Here is a 20,369-nt window from a genome sequence, read left to right on the forward strand (position 1 = left end):
TACACTTTGTGAACGTCCTCGACACTAGAGCGAGACCAAAGGGAAGGACCCTGTACTGGTAAGCCTTTCCTCCAAAGGCGAATCTGAGGAACCTCCTGTGTCGCCGTACAACCTGAATATGGAAATATGCATCCTTCAGGTCTACTGTCACGAACCAGTCCCCCGCACAAATTTGAGATCTGATAGCTTTCAGCATCAACATCTTGATTTCCTTTTGTAAAGGAAGAAATTCAGCCGGCGGAGGTCTAGTATAGGTCGCAAACCGCCGCCCTTCTTCGGGGCCAGGAAGTAATGGTTGAAGAAGCCTTGCTTGACTTCCTTTGAAGGAACCTCTTCTATCGCTCCCTTGAGGAGAAGGGACGAAATCTCCTGCTGTAGTACATAAGTCTCTGAGGCGCTGTCGACTACAGTCGGAAAAACCCCTTTGAAGCAAAGGGGGTTGCGACAGAACTGAAGCATGTAGTCGAGCCGAACTGTGCTGAGGATCTAAGGCGATACCCCTGACAGACGCCTCTATACTTGAAAGAAATGTGGTAGAGGAAGTGGAGTGTTACAATGCAGAGGACATAACTGTCTTAGGGTGTCGAGCTGAATCCTGTGGGGCGGCATGGTCGACAGTGAAGGAGAGCACCTGACATCCTGACACGCAGTGGGAGGTACCACTGCCTGGATCGGTACCGCAAGATCTGCCTGCTCCTGAAGAAAACTGAACGTGTCTCCAAGGATGCAAGCGACAGGTATCAAACACATCAGGGGCGAGGGGAGAGAGCTTAACGCGTCTCCTTCCTCCCGCGGTGTGCTTGGTGGCTCTTAAAGTGTAAGTTGCAGGTTAACCACCACAGCCAATTAATGTGTAAATTAAAGTGCTCTATATGTATATATTTAATTATTTCTGTCTTAAAATGCGTTAAAATAACATTTATTGGGGTTTCTTCAAAGGTAGCATGTTTTTTCAGTTACTGGGTGATGACGTCACAAGAGGAACTCGCAACCCATACTCTGCTAGATTCTTACTGTATTATGGCTATTTGGAGAACGTCTGAGGATGCGGAAAACCATCAAATTCTTTATGGACCACAGCCCTACAATTTTTAACCGGTCAAGGCGTGAGAGAGGGGAGCCATTGCACTCAAAGAGTTATTAATGCTTGGTGTGAGGAGAATTAGTGGAGGGTTGGCCAGGTGTCCTGGTGAGTAACGTTAGCTACGTTAGAGCTAGTCTAGCCTGGTGCAAACTTAACCCGGATAATATAACGGAACAAGCAAGTATTTTCAAAATATTGCCGTCATGTAGAATAGCAAGGAGGGACAACGACTGAAGACATTATATACTTACAGTAAGTCAGTCCAAATCATAGCTGTAACGTTAGAGATGCACACACTGCACAGGCACCAATCGCTAGTCTCATCGACGCCTCAAACGTCATATAATACCCTTCCTCAATCCACGCGTTATCAATTTCTCACGATTTAATTAGCGATGTTTATTGTCAGAAAAGAAAAAGAGAGATCGATGTCCCCATCACTGTGTTTGTGTGGGCTATGCCACCCAATTGAATCAGCAGGGGAGAGTATGTGCTGCCGTGAGGTGAACGTGTTTCGGAGTTTAGTGGAACAGCTCGACCTGCGACCGGCTGATCTGACGTGCCTGAACCCGTTTGTTTTGCGAATAGCTTATTCTCATTTCAGGCAGGATCACAGTCCCCTTGAAGTCAGCACACACGAGTATGTTTACAATGGATTTATTTTATCCATTTTTTTTTTTATCAAATAAAACATACAACCAACTTTTCTGAAGTTATGTAAGGCGAATATAGCTGCTAGCGTACGGTAACTCTACTAGTGAGTTCCTCTTATGACGTCACGCCCCATCTAGTGGAAGGACGCGGGAGTGCTTAAAACCACTGTTAAAAGTGCCAACTTTTCATATTATATCAGCATTTTGCTATAAAAAACAATGGTGGGCGGTTCTTATCTTTATGTTTAATAAACACATTGCATTATCTTCATGAAAAATTTAACCTGCAACTTACACTTTAAGGCCAGATCCGTGGCCTTACGAAGCTCCTTGATAGCTTCCGGCGTTAGGCCAGTGCTCTCGTCCATCTCCTTTAGACCATCCGCTTGGTAGGCTTGGAGGATGGCCATAGTGTGAAGGGCCATGCCTGCCTGACCAACTGCCATGTAGGACTTTCCGATAAGGGCGGAAGTAGTGCATTCGTATACTTCAAGTGCATGGAAAAGGGAAGGAGGGGGCGAGATTTCCACGATGGAGCCGACGACGGAGAAAGGTGAGTAGCCAGCGTGTCCTTGACTGCTGGGATGGCGGAATAGCCCTGCTCCACAGAACCAACGAGGTTGGTGAAGTCAGCGGCTGCGGCATTAGTCAAACGTGTGGAAAAAGGCTGTTTCCAGGATCTGGTCATCTCATTATGCAGATCACTGAAAAAGGGCAGCTTTCTCCTCTTTGGCCTAGAATTAGGGCCACTTAAAGGTGATCTAAGTAACTTTTTTACCTTAACTGAGCAGCTTCGAAGTCATTGGAATGGTTATATTACTTATTTCGGGTTGAATGGTGGTCGTTTTGCACCCCCCTGGTGCCCGTGAGCGGAAAATCCGCACTTGCAAGTTTGAGCCGGCGGGCCGGCGGGCCGCCGCCGCGTCAGGAAGTATCGCGTGATATCAGGTCTCGCGATGTAAACAATTGCTTTACGGCCAAAAGAAATCTGCTAAAATGCTGTCATTATTGCGCTCCCTCATGCTGTTTGAACCCGAATGAAGAAGACGTTTTAAAGAATGTCCCATCTGCTTTGATGTCGTTGATTTACTAGCCTCTGGTGTCTGAGAATCGCCAACGAGTTTTTACAACAGTGTTGTCAAATATCTATTCCAAAGCTGTGGGGGGAGCTCTAGAGAGAAACCTGCGAGCAAAAAGCGAGAATACAGCGAAGAAATCCCGAAACTACTGAGCCCTGCCAGAGAATGTCTAATATGGCGAGAAGTTTCACTCTCAGTACACTTCCGGCTTCTGAACTGGTTGCAGTTCCACTCTGATTCCATATGAGGGCGCTCACAGGACGAGTGCAGAATGAATGGAGGTCAATGGCGGTATATTCGAAAGGAGATGCAAAGAAATTACACATTGCTGGGTGTTAGATTTTTTAGAGTCACTTATTTGCTTTAAAAAGTCTTTCAAAATGTCAATGACGTCAGAATGCTGACGTCATTAGCAGAATGCTAGCGTGTTATGGGCAACAACAACTTAACCTGTAAGAAATCAAAATGACATAAGTACTCGTTCATTCAACTTTCGACCTATAACCCATGTTGAACTTGCAAAACCTACAATCAGATCTGAGATTTCTCAACGGCAATCGGGTGAAAGAGACAAATTTAGCCGTCTAGCCCCATTGACTCCCATTCATTTTGCACTCATGGCGAGCGCCCCCAGTGGAACTCTGGTGGTACTACAACCAAAATTCGGTACAATAGGGCTTAATAGGGAGTGGGCAGGCTCTCCGTAGACGGGCTCTGGCCCTGCTTTAAATCGATCTTTCGTCGAGTTTAGACGACTATGACTTGCACGGCTCGTCAGGCCAGTCAATAGCGATCTTCTCTGTAGCTCGTGGAAGCACATCAATAAGCTCCGTGTAGGCTGCAGTAGGCCGCGCTTCCTGGCCGCTAGGCGGGAGAACGCCATCAACTAAAACAGGCCCGAAATCCTCAGAGTCGGATGCTGCAGTGTAAATCACATCCTCTAGCCCGAAAGAAACCATGTCGCGCGCTTCCAGCTTAGGGCATAAATAATCATGAGAAAACTTGACTGGCAGAATGCCGTGCGTGTGCTTGGGAGAGGGAGGGAGAGAAAGGGCGAGGCCCGTCTGCTCATACTCCATACCCTTGAACTCTACATTCGAACCCCAGCTCGCGGATCCCCGCGAGGCCTCTGCGGTCTCAGGAGCACAACGAGGGGGGGCAGATGACTCCTTCTCAAAAACCGCGAGCCTAGAGCAGAGGGTTTTGAGAAGTAGATTGTCAAAAAAATTACATTTTGATAAACCTAGAACAGCCTCGCGCGCATGCAAAAAAACCAAATATTTAACACACTACCTGTGAGGGTCTTTACTTGCAATAAAGCGAGCACATGGCGGCAGGCAACTACGAAACTCCATGGCACTTCACCGCAAGGAGAACTGAGCTCCACTATTCGCAGTCACTAAAGTGCGGATGAAGAATGCTGATGCTAAAATCCGAATATTTGGGCCAGAAAAACTGAGAATGAAGGGCTAGAATGGCCGCTTTATGACGGCAGAGAAATCTGAGGAGCAGATGGCGCGCGCGGCAATATAATATGACGAAATAAGAACGTCGAGGCGGCGCCCGCGCCATCAGCCAACGAATTGGTGTGATTCTATATGGTCTTCAGACAATCGGCACACCCAGAGGGCGTTCCCACTACGTCTTAAGCTTCGCAGCGTTGAGTGAAGCTATAAAAGAGAACTAGACTACACCACTGATTGTAACGTTAGACTAGAGCACTGACTTTTGTATGTTTGACTAAATTGTTTGCTTTATTTCTTATTGTATAGCTTCTTGTACCTTTCACTTATACTTTTATAATGACTATTATTGATAAAACTGAAATTTAACAAAAAGAGACAGGGCTGAGTTTTGTCATTTTTAATTTTATTACAGTGAAGATGATCACAATGCACATACTGCCTAAACCATATTAATAAGTTTAACATTTTTTTTAATTAAACAAAAAGAGGCAGTGTTGTGTTTTATATTTCGTTTTGTTATAAATAGGCTAACTTTATGCAGTGAATATAATCAATGCGCGTTGTCTGAAACACATTTGTGTGGCTATAATGTTTAAGTTTTTTTAAATGAAAATGAAAAGAGGCAGAGTGGTTTTTTATAACATTTGGTTTTATTGTTGCCTAAAATGTAGGCTACATACAAAGAACCGGAGTAGCAGAGCGAGTTGAGTGACGCTTTCATGAACGCACTGTTCCATTTGCAGAATTAACGGACTCGCGTCCTCGGGAATTCTCCTGTGGCGGACTTGACAAGTCCTAACTTTGGTATTGAGAAACGTCTAATGTCGACGCTTGTCTTCTTTTGACAAACATGCCTATTATGTTTGTGTAAGATTCAATAACCACACCGTGTAACTCTGTTCATGTTGCTTTACTGAAGTGTCACCAAGCTCACATTTACAACCCTTGTCGTAAATCACTGCGGTAAGCCTTAAAGGGATAGTTCGCCCAAAAATGATATTTAAGCCATGATTTACTCACCCTCAAGCCGTTCGAGATGCATATGTCTCGCATCTCGCATTTTATGCATGTTTTATATGCATAAAATGTACATGCATCCTTCACAAAAGTAATCCATCCGGCTCCAGGGGGATAAACGAAGGCCTTCTGAGGGTAATCTGTGCGGTTTTGTCGTAAAAATATACATATTTAAAACTTTATAAACGAAAATAACTGTCACGACGCTTCCTACACTACGTCCTACGTCATACGCCAGCATCCATCTCCATGAACGCGCACCGACTGCCACCGGAAGCCAGTTATTTTCGTTTATAAAGTTTTAAATATGTATATTTTTACGACAAAACCGCACGGATTACCCTCAGAAGGCCTTCGTTTATCACACTGGAGCCGGATGGATTACTTTGGTGAAGGATGCATGCACATTTTCGGACTTGAATGAGGTGGACCCCATAGCTTCACATTATAACCACTGAAAGATCGAAGACATTTTCTAAAATAACTGAAAATGTGTTCGTCTGAAAAAAGATTAACATATGCATCTCGAACGGCTTGAGGGTGAGTAAATCATGGCTTTAATATCATTTTTGGACGAACTATCCCTTTAAAGGCACAGTAACCTGTCACTCGCAGACAGTGCATAACATAATGGTGCGTTCAAGTCCTCCTGGAAAGTTCGTACGTACGAGGTGGGAAGTCGTGCTTATAACGGCATGTGCGTTCAAGTCACTTTCGTCGGAGCAAGATGGCGGAGTACTTTATCTTAATTAATTACACAAAAATACAGGTTCTTAAACTCTTGTTCTAGAAAATGAAGAACAAAGAAATGTGCATCAGGTGTACTTTGTATTTTTATGTTTTTAATTAATTTATGAAGCCACTGCCAACACATTGTTACATGTTGCATTGTTATATTATAATACTATTAAATGCTGTGTTGGCGATTAGCTAACTGCGCTGTAAATAGAAAAGCCTGACAATATCACAACTAAATACCTTACGTATTGTGTATTCCGCCATGTTAATCACTGACACGGCCCCAACTCGTAAAGATCGGAGCTTAGAGAAAATCCCGAGCTCCCCACTGGTATTTACCACATTTTGGTCATGTGGTGGCGTTCAAGTGCGTTCAACTCGTAAATACGATCTATACGAGATGACTTGAACGCACCATAACATAGTCCAACAGGACACAATACTGAATGTTTTGCGCAAAATTGACATGGATCGCTTCTTTCCACGGCTACACCACGCAAGGGGGTAATCCAGAACCCGGAAAGCATACCTTCCCTGGGGGCCGCCATTGGTTAGCAAGCCATCACCTGCTGTTAGCATTCCATTGACTCATTGAATCATGAACTGACAGTTTGGTGACACCCGATTTTAGCTGCTCAACAGTTTAACAGGCTATAAAAAGGTCTTAAATGTTATATTTTTGACTCATGGTAGGCTATTAGCATTTACTCTTAGTTCTGAACCAGTGCATAGGCCTAAACAGCTTCAGTTCAATTTTCTTTTTTGGATTGACATAATTAGACATTTTCGTTTGTTATATTGTTTTTGGTGTGTTTTATCTCTGTAGGTCGGATAAGGATGAGTTCTATGTGGATTTTAATGCATGTGTGTTCGGAGAGTATGTGAGGCAGCTCCGAATGAAACTTGTGGCTTACCTAAAGGCCGATACATCTCCCAACGAAAAGGATAGATACGGGATCCAGAAGACTCGTCGGCAGATTAACTCCATCGCCAGAGAGATGGTGGACCATGTGGTGTATCTGGACCCAATGGCCCGAGATCACTGGCTGAACCAGAACAAAAACCAAAATAAACGTAAGAAGGCAGAGGCGGTCTACGATCTGGTCAAACATGCATTGAAAGAAATGTTCCAGAACATCCTGCAGGCCTTCCAAAAAGTGTCAGACAAGATCCGTGTCTTTCGCATGAGAAACAACTGGAGCTGGAAAAGGTTAGACAAATAACAGAAACTAGTTTAATCATTCTGAACAGAAACGTGTATTTGAAATTGCCATTAACCGGTTAATAACGTATATACTTGGCTTGTAGTTGATTGAGTAGCCTATTAAATAATTTTCTCCCCATAGTTGTCAATAGCAATATGCTGCCATTAGAGGTAGCTAAATATATGCGTGGTGTGTCTTTGATAACCAGCGAAAATTGCAGGATGGTAAAAGAACCTTAATGTTCTTAAGATGTTCATTTGCTTTGTTTTTTTCTGACCGAAAATCGACCCTCGTTAACCGATCATTAACCTAACCGAAAATATTATGTTAAATTAGATTTAAATTATAAGCGTCTGTCTGTGACACTATTAGGTAAAGTAAAAGTGTACCCTAACGGAAATGTAAAAAAACTCAATCATCAAACATTAAACATAATATAAATCAAAACTACCAAACGTTACCGAATGAAATGTCAAATCCATTAAGAGGAAACTAGGCTACTGTGAAGCTTTGAGGGTGATGATGGATTCGATCGTTTTGATCATCGTTCTAATGGTGCGTTCAAGTCCTCCTAGGAAGTTCGTACGTACGAGGTGGGAAGTCGTGCTTATAACGACATGTGCGTTCAAGTCACTTTCGTCGGAGCAAAATGGCGGAGTACTTTCTCTTAATTAATTACACAAAAATACAATAAGGTTCTTAAGCTCTTGTTCTAGAAAATGAAGAACAAAGAAATGTGCATCAGGTGTACTTTGTATTTTTATGTTTTTAATTAATTTATGAAGCCACTGCCAACTCATTGTTACATGTCGCATTGTTATATTATAATACTATCATATTCTGTGTTGGCAATTAGCCAACTGCGCTGTAAATAGAAAAGCCTGACAATATCACAGCTAAATACCTTTACGTATTGTGTATTCCGCCATGTTAATCACTGACACGCCCCCAACTCGTAAAGATCGGAGCTTAGAGAAAATCCCGAGCTCCCCACTGGTATTTACGACATTGTGGTGGCGTTCAAGTGCGTTCACTTGAACGCACCATAAATCCCATCCGGAAGTAGTCTTTGATAAAAAATGCGTTTTTCTCAGCTTTTTAAAATACTGCTTTATAAAATTGAACGTACCCACATGTTGAAAAAATAGAATGCATTAAGCTAGAAGGGAATGTTTTTAAAATGGAACAGTTAAAGTTAGGCTATATTTCAAGTATAAATAAATAAATAACTAAATAGAAACATAGGGTTCATTCTACAGAAACGTCCACTTTTGTATGGCAGGCCGGATGTCTTAAAATTGATTTATTTTTCTAACATTTAAACTTACACCACATTATTTGATTACCCTTTGACTTAATGAATACGCATAAATGGCAGCTTAATGATTTTCTATATTTTTTTGTGCATTTATTTAAAGACCTCATGTACCATTTTTTTTTTTTTTTTTTTTGTCACTGGTGTTACCTTACTTCTTTGGCAATATTAAAGGTTTTTATGAAATATTTTTTTCAAATTTGTTTCAGCACATGTAGTCAGAGTTACCGAATAATAATAATAGCCTAATGCAACAAATAAGGAGATTATGTTTTATTAATTTTAATCAGGTTTGTTAAAAGTGTGCTTGAATAGAGTTTTTTCACCATAGATATCCATATAAGGCTAGATGTCTTACGGCGGAGTGTCAAACGGCATCACCGGCGGCCATCTTGTCACAGGCAGGCTTTCAGGCGGGCCCTGATGTAAGGTGAGTGATCAGCACGAATACAAATACTCTTATCTCGCTGAAATCTTGACGGATTTACAAACGGTTTGGTTTCTTACAAATATTATTAACGTGGCTATAATTCCGAATGCTTGAAGTCCATGGTTATAATTATTCATATGTATGCAGTGACAATGTCACTACATCTCTGACGTTTATAACAAACCAAACCGTTTGAAAATCGGTCACTTGTAGTCAGGGGCGTAAATTTCATCTAAATGTTGGGGGGGACAATTAACATAACATTCCTCAAGAGCAATTTTTGAAGGGGACAACAATAATACAGGAAAAATTGTACTTTCTATGGATATGTGTACACAAGAGGAAAGCCTTACTACTATTATTAGTGTAGCATGCATGAAGACCGTGCCATTATCCTTCTCAAAGTTTCTCTCTGGTTCATTGAAAAAGCTGACTAAATTGACCAAAATATTCTTCACTGGTGTGCGAAATTGACAAATTATCTCTATATTTTCAGGGATTTTATCGATAAAGACAATATTTTGCTGAGTGTGTTATTTTGCTGGTAACTTGGCATGTTTAGGACTGCCGTGGACAGCCAACTAGTTTTTGATATTCTTCATATTCTGTGTGGGGGTTTGTTCACAGCAGTGACATAAATCATTTTTCCAATAAGTTTCAATAGATTTTTACCTTCATTGGCATTTTTACCTTTATAAATGTATTTTTAAACGTAATGATATGCTTGCATCATATTTTGTGTCAATTTCATACATTTAATTAAATTAAATTAAATTATAATAATAAGACACAATAGGGCTGTTACCAATCAAGTTAAATAAGTATCAACAAAATCTTTGCAATGGAGGAAACATAGAAGCTGCATTTGAAATGGTATTTAGATGCTTTTACTCAGACATAAATAATGTTTTGTTTAAAACATAAAACGTGGAATATTGATCTATAAAATGATTTAAAACATGAAAAGATACTTTAAATTAAAACCGCCAGTAGGTGGCAGCAATTCATTGTTAATGAGTGAGTCATTGCGATTCAACTGATTCGTTCAAAAAGCTGATTCATAATTCAGTAAGGAAACACCTCGTGTGTTTCTCAGAGACGCAAATACAGTGCTATAACGTTAGCTTTGTTTTCAACTATTTTCGTTGGCGAAATAGTTAAAACAGGCAATATGATGTCTAAAAGTAAACTTTTCATTTATCAATTTATTAAATCACATTTATTATTATGTTAATATCTGGAGAAAAACTGCACTCTTTGTGTGATATTAGATTAGATTAACTATATTAAATGATATAAACTGACTAAATCACACAGTGAAAGCGTGAAAATCTAAATGCGCACCCGCACTTGTCTAACAGTTAATCTACAAGATTACACCAGAGCCATCAAAGAGTGTCGCAACTCTTTCTCTCTATGGCTCTGGTGACTACTATGGGGAAAAAAGTATTTAATAGGCTACTCAATCAACTACAAGCCAAGTATAGCCTACTTAGAATACTTAATTATACTTTTAAGTATATCGCGAACAAAAGATTGAGTACATAGTCCAAATATCCTTTCTGTCAGTAGGCTATAAGTCAAGTATTCTTAAAGGTACAATATGCAAGATATTTTTTTTGCCGCTAGAGGGCGCTACATTCCAAACAACAACAACGGCGTAGCTTGATGACGATGTGAAGGAGCGTGGAATGATGGGAACTGTCGTTTTAAACTCCACCGTGGATGTAAATCAGTCAGACGGGAATCGAAAAATCATGTTCATGGATGAGGCTAAGTTCTATTTTTATAATGACATGCTTTTTGTGGCGAGCGGGGCGTGGTTCAGCATAGTCTGTAATGGGAGAGAGAAGAGACGAGCGGGACGCAAGTGCAAATGACGAACACCTGTGTCTTATTGCTGTGATCCGCGTGGAGAGACCGCTTATAAGCCGCGCGCTGGAACGAGAGAGAGACTGAAGAGAAAATTGGACGCAGAGAAAGAAAACCGGTGGATCCGAGCTCTCATTTTTGAACTGTTTTGTGCCGTCGCGGTTCGCACGGTGTGTGCACGACTTTTGTTTGTTTTGCTTTATTTTAATAAAGTACGAGTCCCAGTCACGCCGACCCCTGTCTTCTTCCTTCCTGACTCTTGAACCTCATCACACTTTTATTTCATTAAAATGAATTAAAGGTAGGGTAGGTAGGAATTGTCTAAAAAACTTCTTTTCCAAATTTGTTTAAACTTTATTTATATATCAATACATAATTAAAATGTAAGTACTCTGAAAAAGAAAGTATAAAAATCGAGTGTCTGTAGACCTCTCACGACTGTTTTAAAGACAGCTCATTATTTCCATTCACTCCACCCCCTCCCTTCTGGGCTCCTTCCAAAGCCACGCCCCCAAAACACATGAACGCGCGACTCAGACCGCTGAACTGGAAGACGCATTATTTACCTGAGACAAGCGGAGAGGAAGGAGCACAGTGCATGTAGTGACATCATGTCAGAATCACATGTAATAAAAAAATCTAACTTTATCATTATGAATATAAACAAATAAGATGTATTTTAGTACTCACTATCAAGCTAGCATATTGATATTGGTAAAGTTTAAAATATATATTTTTTGATTCGCTAACGAGCTAGTTATATCTATAAGGCAAAGCTAAAAACAGGTTGCATTGATACACGTTTTTCCATTACCATCAGTTACACTGTGATGAAGATGAATTTCGTGTAAGAGTCATAACATATACGGTGTTCTGCATGTAAGAGTTTCCATGATGAAAGCATTGTTGACTCTGATGAGGACTACACTCCAGAGACAAGTACCGCATCGTCAGCTCGAGGACAGGTCCGGGGTCGAGGGCGAAGCAGAGGAGGTCGTGCAACTAGGGTCCGAGGATACTGACACGCGTTTTATTCAAAGACTATTTGTTCATTACCTTTTCTAGTACTGTCTTCCTTTTTTGCCTTGTTTGCCTTCGCTAACTGCATATGCCGGTAATGTGAATTTTTGATTGCTCTTTCTCTGCCATTGTTTTGCTATTCCTAGGTTCCGTGCCTCTTGAATTCCTCAAATCAAACGGGTGCGCGCGCATATGGGCAGATCCTGTGTGGCAAAAGGGTGGTTGCCATGGTTGCGAGAGAGTGACAGTCGCCTAAGCCAATCCTTTGTTTCGTCCCGAATGGAAATAATGAGCTGTGTTTAATGCAGATTAAACGGTCTAGAGTCACTCGATTTTTATACTCTTTTTTTTTCAGAGTACTTACATTTTAATTATGTATTGATATATATAGAAAGTTTAAACAAATTTGGAAAAAAGTTTTTTATAAAATTCCTACCTACCCTACCTTTAACCGCAAGAAAAGTAAGGTTTAATACTAAATTGGTTATCATAGATGTTACTGTATGTCGAATTCATTGTTGTGATAACGCGGCACAGTTTTACGTGTTCTAAACAATTGTTGTAAAAGTACATTCGAACATACCCACATCATTTGCCAAAATACGGATTAATCTTTATGTATAACACATGCTATATTTATTTACATGGCCATAAACACCAGACGTGATAAACAATGTCAATAAACTAAACACAATCTAAAGCAATAATACTTCCCTTACATAAACATAACTATTACTGAATGCTACATTTGGAAAATATAAAATTAAGCATGCTTTGTCAACAGAACCAGCTGCTATCGGTAAGGAATAATTGTGTTCCATAACGACTGCAAGAAACAAGCTAATGTTTGTTGCTTGATAGACGCTACCATGGACGCTACAACTACAACTTCCGCATTTGTCCAGGGGCACGTTCAAGTTCAAAACGGTGCGCAACGTTTTGCTACGGTTTCCGGCTTGAACGTCATGTTTCCTGGAAACGGCGTGCACCGGTGTGCAACAGGGTTTGAGATACGTTTTCTCTTGTTTGGTGGGTGTGTCAGAACTGCAGTCCAATCAGCAGCAACATGTATATAAAGCACGTGGTATTAAAGTGAACTCGCACAATGGGTTCAAGGAAAGTAATTTACAAATGTGTTCGATGCAGCTCGGTATACACAACAACTGAGGATATTAGAAGACATGTTTGTCGTAAGTTTTATTGTAAAAATATAGGATATCAACATAATGATGTAGTTGTTTATATTTTTAGCTTCATTGCAAGTGTATGACATTTAGTATAGAAATAAACAATGGTAATTAAGTGCTTTTCCTAAAAATGAGAAAGAAAATACAGGGTATTAAAACATTATGAACTACAAATAAAGTCAGTATGTGAGGCTAAATAGATGTGTTTTAGTCTAAATTAGGTAAGATGTGTGCTTCAGTTTCAGCAATGCCTTCACTCGATTGGGATGTTCTCTTTTGTTCTGGGCGGCAAGTGCAGTAACTGTAACATCGGGCATATTTTGTAGTATTAAACACATATTTATACCGACTTCATCAGGCTCCGAAAATTCTTCACAAAGAACACAAAGAATGGCCTTCGCAGCTGCCATAGTTGCAACTCTTGCGTCATCAGAACAGTGTGTTCAACGCATCACCGTTTCGGTTTAAAAAACGTTGTGCAACGTTTTGTCGGGGCTGAACGCAGCCAGACCCCGTCTACGGAGAGCCTTGGCACTCCCTATTCAGCCCCATTGTATTGATTTTGGTTGCAGTTCCATTAGAATTCCACTGGGGGTGATCGCGAGCGAGTGCAGACTGAATGGGAGTCAATGGGGCTATACGGCTAAATGTGTCTCTTTCACCCGATTGCCGTTGAGAAATCTCAGATTTTATTGTAGGTTTTGCAAGTTCAACATGGGTTATAGGTCGAAAGTTGAATGAACGAGTACTTATTTCTTTTCGATTTCTTACAGGTTGAGTTGTTGTTGCCCATAACACGCTAGCATTCTGCTAATGACGTCAGCATTCTGACGTCATTGACATTTTAAAAGACTTTTTAAACCAAATAAGTGACTCTAAAAAATCTAACACCCAGCAATGTGTAATTTCTTTGCATCTCCTTTCGAATACAACATTCAAATTACTAGACAAAAAATGATATCCTGACAAAAGTGGATTTTGTGGGTTTTTCGCCATAGACCTCCATTCATTCTGCACTCGCTCGCGAGCGCCCCCGCATGGATAGAGACGTGTTACTGCAACCAATCCAGAACCCGGAAGTAAGCAGAGAGTGCCAATTCTCTTCCTATTAGACATTCTCTGACGCAGCCCAGGGGCATGTTCAAGTTCAAAACGGTGCGCAACGTTTTGCTACGGTTTTCGGGTTGAACGTCATGTTTCCTGGAAACGGCGTGCACCGGTGTGCAACGGGGTTTGAGATACGTTTTCTCTTGTTTGGTGGGTGTGTCAGAACTGCAGTCCAATCAGCAGCAACATGTATATAAAGCTTGCAGTATTAAAGTGAACTCACACAATGGGTTCAAGGAAAGTAATTTACAAATGCGTTCGATGCAGCTCGGTATACACAACAACTGAGGATATTAGAAGACATGTTTGTCGTAAGTTTTATTGTAAAAATATAGGATATCAACATAATGATGTAGTTGTTTATATTTTTAGCTTCATTGCAAGTGTATGACATTTGGTATAGAAATAAACAAGGTAATTAAGTGCTTTTCTTAAAAATGAGAAAGAAAATACAGGGTATTAAAACAGTATGAACTACAAATAAAGTCAGTATGTGAGACTAAATAGATGTGTTTTAGTCTGAATTAGGTAAGATGTGTGCTTCCATTTCAGTTTCAGCAATCCCTTCACTCGATTGGGATGTTCTCTTTTGTTCTGGGCGGCAAGTGCAGTAACTGTAACATCGGGCATATTTTGTAGTATTAAACACATATTTATACCGACTTCATCAGGCTCTGAAAATTCTTCACAAAGAACACAAAGAATGGCCTTCGCAGCTGCCATAGTTGCAACTCTTGCGTCATCAGAACAGTGTGTTCAACGCATCACCGTTTCTGTTTAAAAAACGTTGTGCAACGTTTTGTCGGGGCTGAACGCAGCCCAGGACTCCACGCAGTACGAGCGGAAACCGATAACGCGGATATGACGCAATTGACTGGCGACTCCCAGCTCCCCCCTGCTCTAATGGTGCGTTCTAGACAACCTGTAACTAGGGCTGGTCCGAATACCATTTTTTGAGCTTCGAAGCTTCGGTAGTAATGAACATCGAATATTCGAAGCTTCGGAGAGAGGGGGCTGAAAATATTCTTCTCTCTAATAAAGGCAATATTCTCTATGTGTCTGTCTGTCCGTTTGCATTTTTTAATTATTTCGAGAACCGTTCATCCAATCGACTTAACAAGGGAGTGCATTGTAGCATTTGGTGCAATATAGATGGACACGCCAGACGCGACACGTTCAGAATTATGCTCCGAGAACGGACACTAGTGATATAAAACGCGCGCACACACACAGGTCTGTTAACTTAAAGTCTAATATTTTCTGACTAACAAATTACTGACGCAGTAAAGGGTAGATTTAAATAAAGAAAAACGAAATTTAAATAAAGAAAAACGAAATTTAAAATAAAGAAAAAACGAAATTTAAATAAAGAAAAAAACGAAATTTAAATAAAGAAAAACGAAATTTAAAGGTCCCGTTCTTCGTGATCCCATGTTTCAAACTTTAGTTAGTGTGTAATGTTGTTGTTAGAGTATAAATAACATCTGTAAAATTATAAAGCTCAAAGTTCAATGCCAAGCGAGATTTTATTTAACAGAAGTCGCCTACATCGAACGCCCAGTTTGAACTACATCCCTCTACTTCCTTCTTTAATGACGTCATTAAAACCGTTTTTTGACTAACCTCCACCCACAGGAATACAGGCGTATTGATGGTGAAATGTCAACAGGTGTGGTTGATGTTTATCTATAATCGGATACCGCAAAAGTTTAATTCGAAGTTGTTAGTTTGCTCTGTCCATTTCACCACGGACTGTTTTTCTAACCTGGGATAATATTAAGCAGGCTTCTCTCAGCGTTTCATACTGACGAAGGGGGCAATTTCAACTATATTCCAGCAAGCGGTAAGTGATTTACTATGGAAGTAGCGATCAACTTCACATCGTTTCTCTTAGTAGGATGAAAATAATCTTACTTACTAATCTTACTGTGATTAATATATACAGAAAGCGATCAAAGAACAATCCCTTTCCAATCGCCCAAGCTGTCAATCACACAGCGCGAGTTTATCTGGACACTTGCCAAAACTCGTTATGAAATCAATGACGCTGTTACGCTGCACAACGAAGCTCTTACTGTATTTATATACATCATGTTTGCATTGGTGAAATCATTAGTGAGAGTGCAGAAACTGCGTTGCATTGATAAGATCTTTTTTCACGCGATCAACAGACTGTCATCTGCTCAATGCTCATCACTGCAACCTTTTATGTGATGGGAATAGATCTAAATACTTAAAAATCTTCTCACGATTCGTTAATCCCAATAGCTGTAATAGTAGAAATGTATAATAGCTGTAATAGAAAAAGTTTTCCAGATAGTTCCACATGTAATGCCAGATATTTGCAAGCATGTCAGCCAATCACAGCAGTGGGCGTTTACACTGAAGTCTCTCAGTAGACACGCCCCTTCAAACAGAGCGTTCAAATCAGGGGATGAAATCAGGCTAGGAAATATGCCTTTTATTTCTAAATTATAACAACTTTTGATTTAAAAAACATACTAACATTATAAGGGCACCCCAGGAAACATTATAAAATAATAAAATAATCCATGCAATGGGACCTTTAAAATAAAGAAAAACCGAAATTTAAATAAAGAAAAACGAAATTAAGTTAAATTAAAAACGAGATTAATTTAGATTGATAATAACGGGTAAAAAGACTAATACATTTTGTTTCTATTATTCTATTTTCCACAATGTCAAAGCAACACAGCTTAACCCAAAACACAAGTTCAGACATGCACTTCTGTCCATACAAACTCCGCTGTTCTGCGCTCTAGCCAGGGAACACTCCAGCTGCTGGTCAGTTCTATTTCTAGCATGCACGCGTTTTCCGCGTGGCTCGAGCCGCGCCTTAGACGCGTGTCTCACGCAGGCAGTGTGCAAACTCTGCAAACCTCTTAACATGGGAGCCGAAATAAAAACGGACACGCCACGCAGCTGAGACGCTCACGCTACGCAGCCAGTGTGTCGCCGATTCAAGCGCGAATGAGAACCGTGGGGGATCCCAGGTGTGCAAAAAAAAATAAAAAATTCTAATGTCAAATTTTCAAATCGAATACCAACCCACCGAACGAATATTCGGGTCCAGCCCTACCTGTAACCCGTGTTTTTCCAACCTTATACCCGTGAAAGTGCACTGGAACGGCAGTCAAACCCGTGACTTCCCACCCGTGAACTCGTAGTAGATCGATGTACTCCCAGTTACGAGCTCTGACGTCACATAGCCTGCGAAACCATACAAAACAACAATGGCAGCCCCTACGGATGCAGTGTTTCTGCAGGCGGTACACGGTGAGAATACACTTGGCCTGGAACGCTACAAAGTCGTCAGTCGTGGTTTGAAGTCATGATTTACGTGCTCAAAAACCTGCCTGAAACGCAGCATAATGCCCCGTTTCCTTGGTTAAAATCGCAATTTTCTCACGATTTAAAAATAGTTGGAAACATTTGGGATATTGTAAGTAATCAAATTAACAAAATATATAACACTGGCCTGGAGATTATGGGATATTTTAATGCAAAATTCCTACATATTGTACCTTTAAGTGCAAAAGTATATTTCTGAAAAGTACTTAAAAGTAAACTGATAGTATGCTCTCTTATTTTAATTTTAAAAGCAGTATACTAATAATAGCACACTTGAATAATTTTTTTCGTATGCTATGGGCGCTTCTGTGAATGGAAAAAAACAATAACATTATAGGCCTATAGGCTAAATTAAAGGAATAAATAGGCATAGGCTACACAAAATATTATAATGTTTGTGAACATTTTGCTTTACCGGTATTTTACATTATTTCTGAATGTAGCCTAATAATAAAATGATAATTATACATGACTTAAAGCCCATCTCAATACCTTCCTCTCAAAAACGCTATTTTATATTAGCAGCATGTTTTTAACCATAGAGCAAATGTTTTAAAAAATATCTAACTTTAAACCGTCATCATCATTTACATTTACATTTGGCCAAAATCTTGTGTTAAAAGATGATGCTGTAGGTGTATTGGCTATGACTAGATGGAAAATATCAGACTTATGGCCCATTCACACAAAGGTAGACCTACGATAACTATACAGATAGCGATAAAGATATAGTTCTAAAAATCGTTCTTGATATAATAGAATAGCAGAGTCCACAACACACCTATAACCTAGAAGCACTGAGAAACTATATCGTTTGAATCACTTTCAGAGTGATTTTTTTTCCAGCTGATGAACAATAAAAACAGTAACAGCCAATCAGAATCCATCCTGCTTTAAAGAACTCTGGCATTTAATAAACATAATAAACAGAACGACACCGTCTGCCGGTGTGAAGTTATAAAAGTTAAAGTTATCTTGGTAGTTATCGTTCAGAATGGGCCTTAAGACTCTATTTGAGTTTGAGTAAAGAAAATGGTGTACGATTTTTAGAACTATACCTTTATCGCTATCTGTAGTTATCGTAGGTCTACCTTGGTGTGAACAGGCCATAAGTCTGATATTTTCCATGTGGCTCAGTGGTTCATGTAGGTTGTCTACAAACCGGAAGGTTGGTGGTTCAATCTCCGGTTCCACCTGACCAAGTGTCGAGGTGTCCATGAGCAAGACACCTAACCCTGGCTGCTCCCGACGAGCTGGATGGCACCTTGCATGGCTGACACCGCGTCGGTGTATGAATGAATGGATGAATGTGAGGCTATATGTAAAGCGCTTTGGTGGCCATAGGTCTGTGAAAGCGCTATATAAATGCAGTCCAATTACCATTTACCATTTTACTTATTTATTATTAGAGTAGGCCTAGCCTATAGGCACAAAAAAAAAACTTAAACAATAACGTTATTAACCGGTATTTTAATGGACTATATTTCTAAGTCTATTAAATCACTATATAGTGGATGTCCTTCAAAGTAAAGGACAATTTCTCACATAACTCTTGTTCTCTATTCATCAGTGACTTGAAGTGAGTCTGGACTAAAACCTGTTCCAGAACCAGTCTTCCTAATCATCTTATGGATCCTGGCTGTTTCCATCGTCTGATGCTGTTAACACCCAAACCCCAACCAGTTCAGATAGACATCAAGAGATCTATCTTCTGACCCGTAGTAATCTCTGGGAGGAGCTTTTATACAGTGCTATGCATACGTTTAGACACCCATGCTAAAGTTAACTAAAAAGAGGAATAAAAACTCATCTTTTGGAAATTGAACTTAATGCCTTAATTAAAAAAATTAGGAAAAATCCAACCTTTCAGGACACCAATTTTCTTTATGAATGAATAATGTATCGTAAATAAATAAATGTTCTTCTTTAAAATACAGGGTGCATAAGTCTGGACACCCCTATGTTAAATTCCCATAGAGGCAGGCAGATTTTTATTTTTCAAGGCCAGTTACTTCATGGATCCAGGATACTATGCATCCTGATAAAGTTCCCTTGGCCTCTGGAATTAAAATAGCCCCACATCATCACATAGCCTTCACCATACCTAGAGATTGGCATGGAGTACTTTCCATAAGATCATCTCTCAATGCAAATCAAACCAGCTATTGGGCTAACTGAAATAAAACCATGCCAATATAGAGATATAACCATTTAAACTAAATTTCTTGTGGGTCAGTTTTGACCTGGGAAGCTAACTGTGGCTTTACATATGAAATTGGTTTTGGTTTTTTTTTACATTTATTAATTAGATATGCAAAAAATACTACTGAAATATAACTGTTAATGTATGATCAGTAGTTTGTATATTGTCATGTGATATGATTTAATGATTACAGACGTTGATTTGCCAGTGGCCTATTGGATACTTTTCGAATAAGTGATCCAACAGCCATCATGTTTGTTTGTTTGGTTTCAAATATAGGCTAACTTCTATTTTCCTAGGATGGACTTTTAAAATATTTTTGTTTGATAACTTGTATAAATGTATCTGTGGTGCAATAATAAAGTTTCAATTGTGATTATTTTGTGCCCTATTCCCTATTATTCCCTATTGCTTGCTCAGTTGGGAACCATAACCTCAACAAGACATTAGTATTAAATCACAATGAGAAATGTTTGTTTGTGACATGCATGAGTTAATTCATGTAAAAATTCATCATCTTTTTCCGCAAAAAAACACACAATGCTCCATAATGGTTAGAAACAGATAGTGAAATTAGCAACCCTGCAGTTCTTTCACAACGCTTTAGTCCTATTGTACAAC

General features: G+C 39.8%; 1 protein-coding gene across 1 annotated transcript in view; it reads left to right on the forward strand.

Moving 5' to 3' along the window:
• Positions 1-20,126, forward strand: part of LOC311076689 (uncharacterized protein) — a 30,750-nt gene extending 10,624 nt beyond the window's left edge. The window contains exons 4-6 of the mRNA XM_084105071.1: positions 6,864-7,247; positions 8,889-8,987; positions 19,116-20,126. Coding sequence (XP_083961197.1) covers positions 6,864-7,247; positions 8,889-8,987; positions 19,116-19,128 — 496 coding nt within the window. The 3' untranslated portion in view covers positions 19,129-20,126. The remainder of the gene's footprint in view (positions 1-6,863; positions 7,248-8,888; positions 8,988-19,115) is intronic.
• Positions 20,127-20,369: the final 243 nt, after the last annotated feature.

The sequence above is a fragment of the Abramis brama genome (assembly GCF_963993115.1).
Source record: "Abramis brama genome assembly, chromosome: 25".
NCBI classification, from domain to species: Eukaryota; Metazoa; Chordata; class Actinopteri; order Cypriniformes; family Leuciscidae; genus Abramis; species Abramis brama.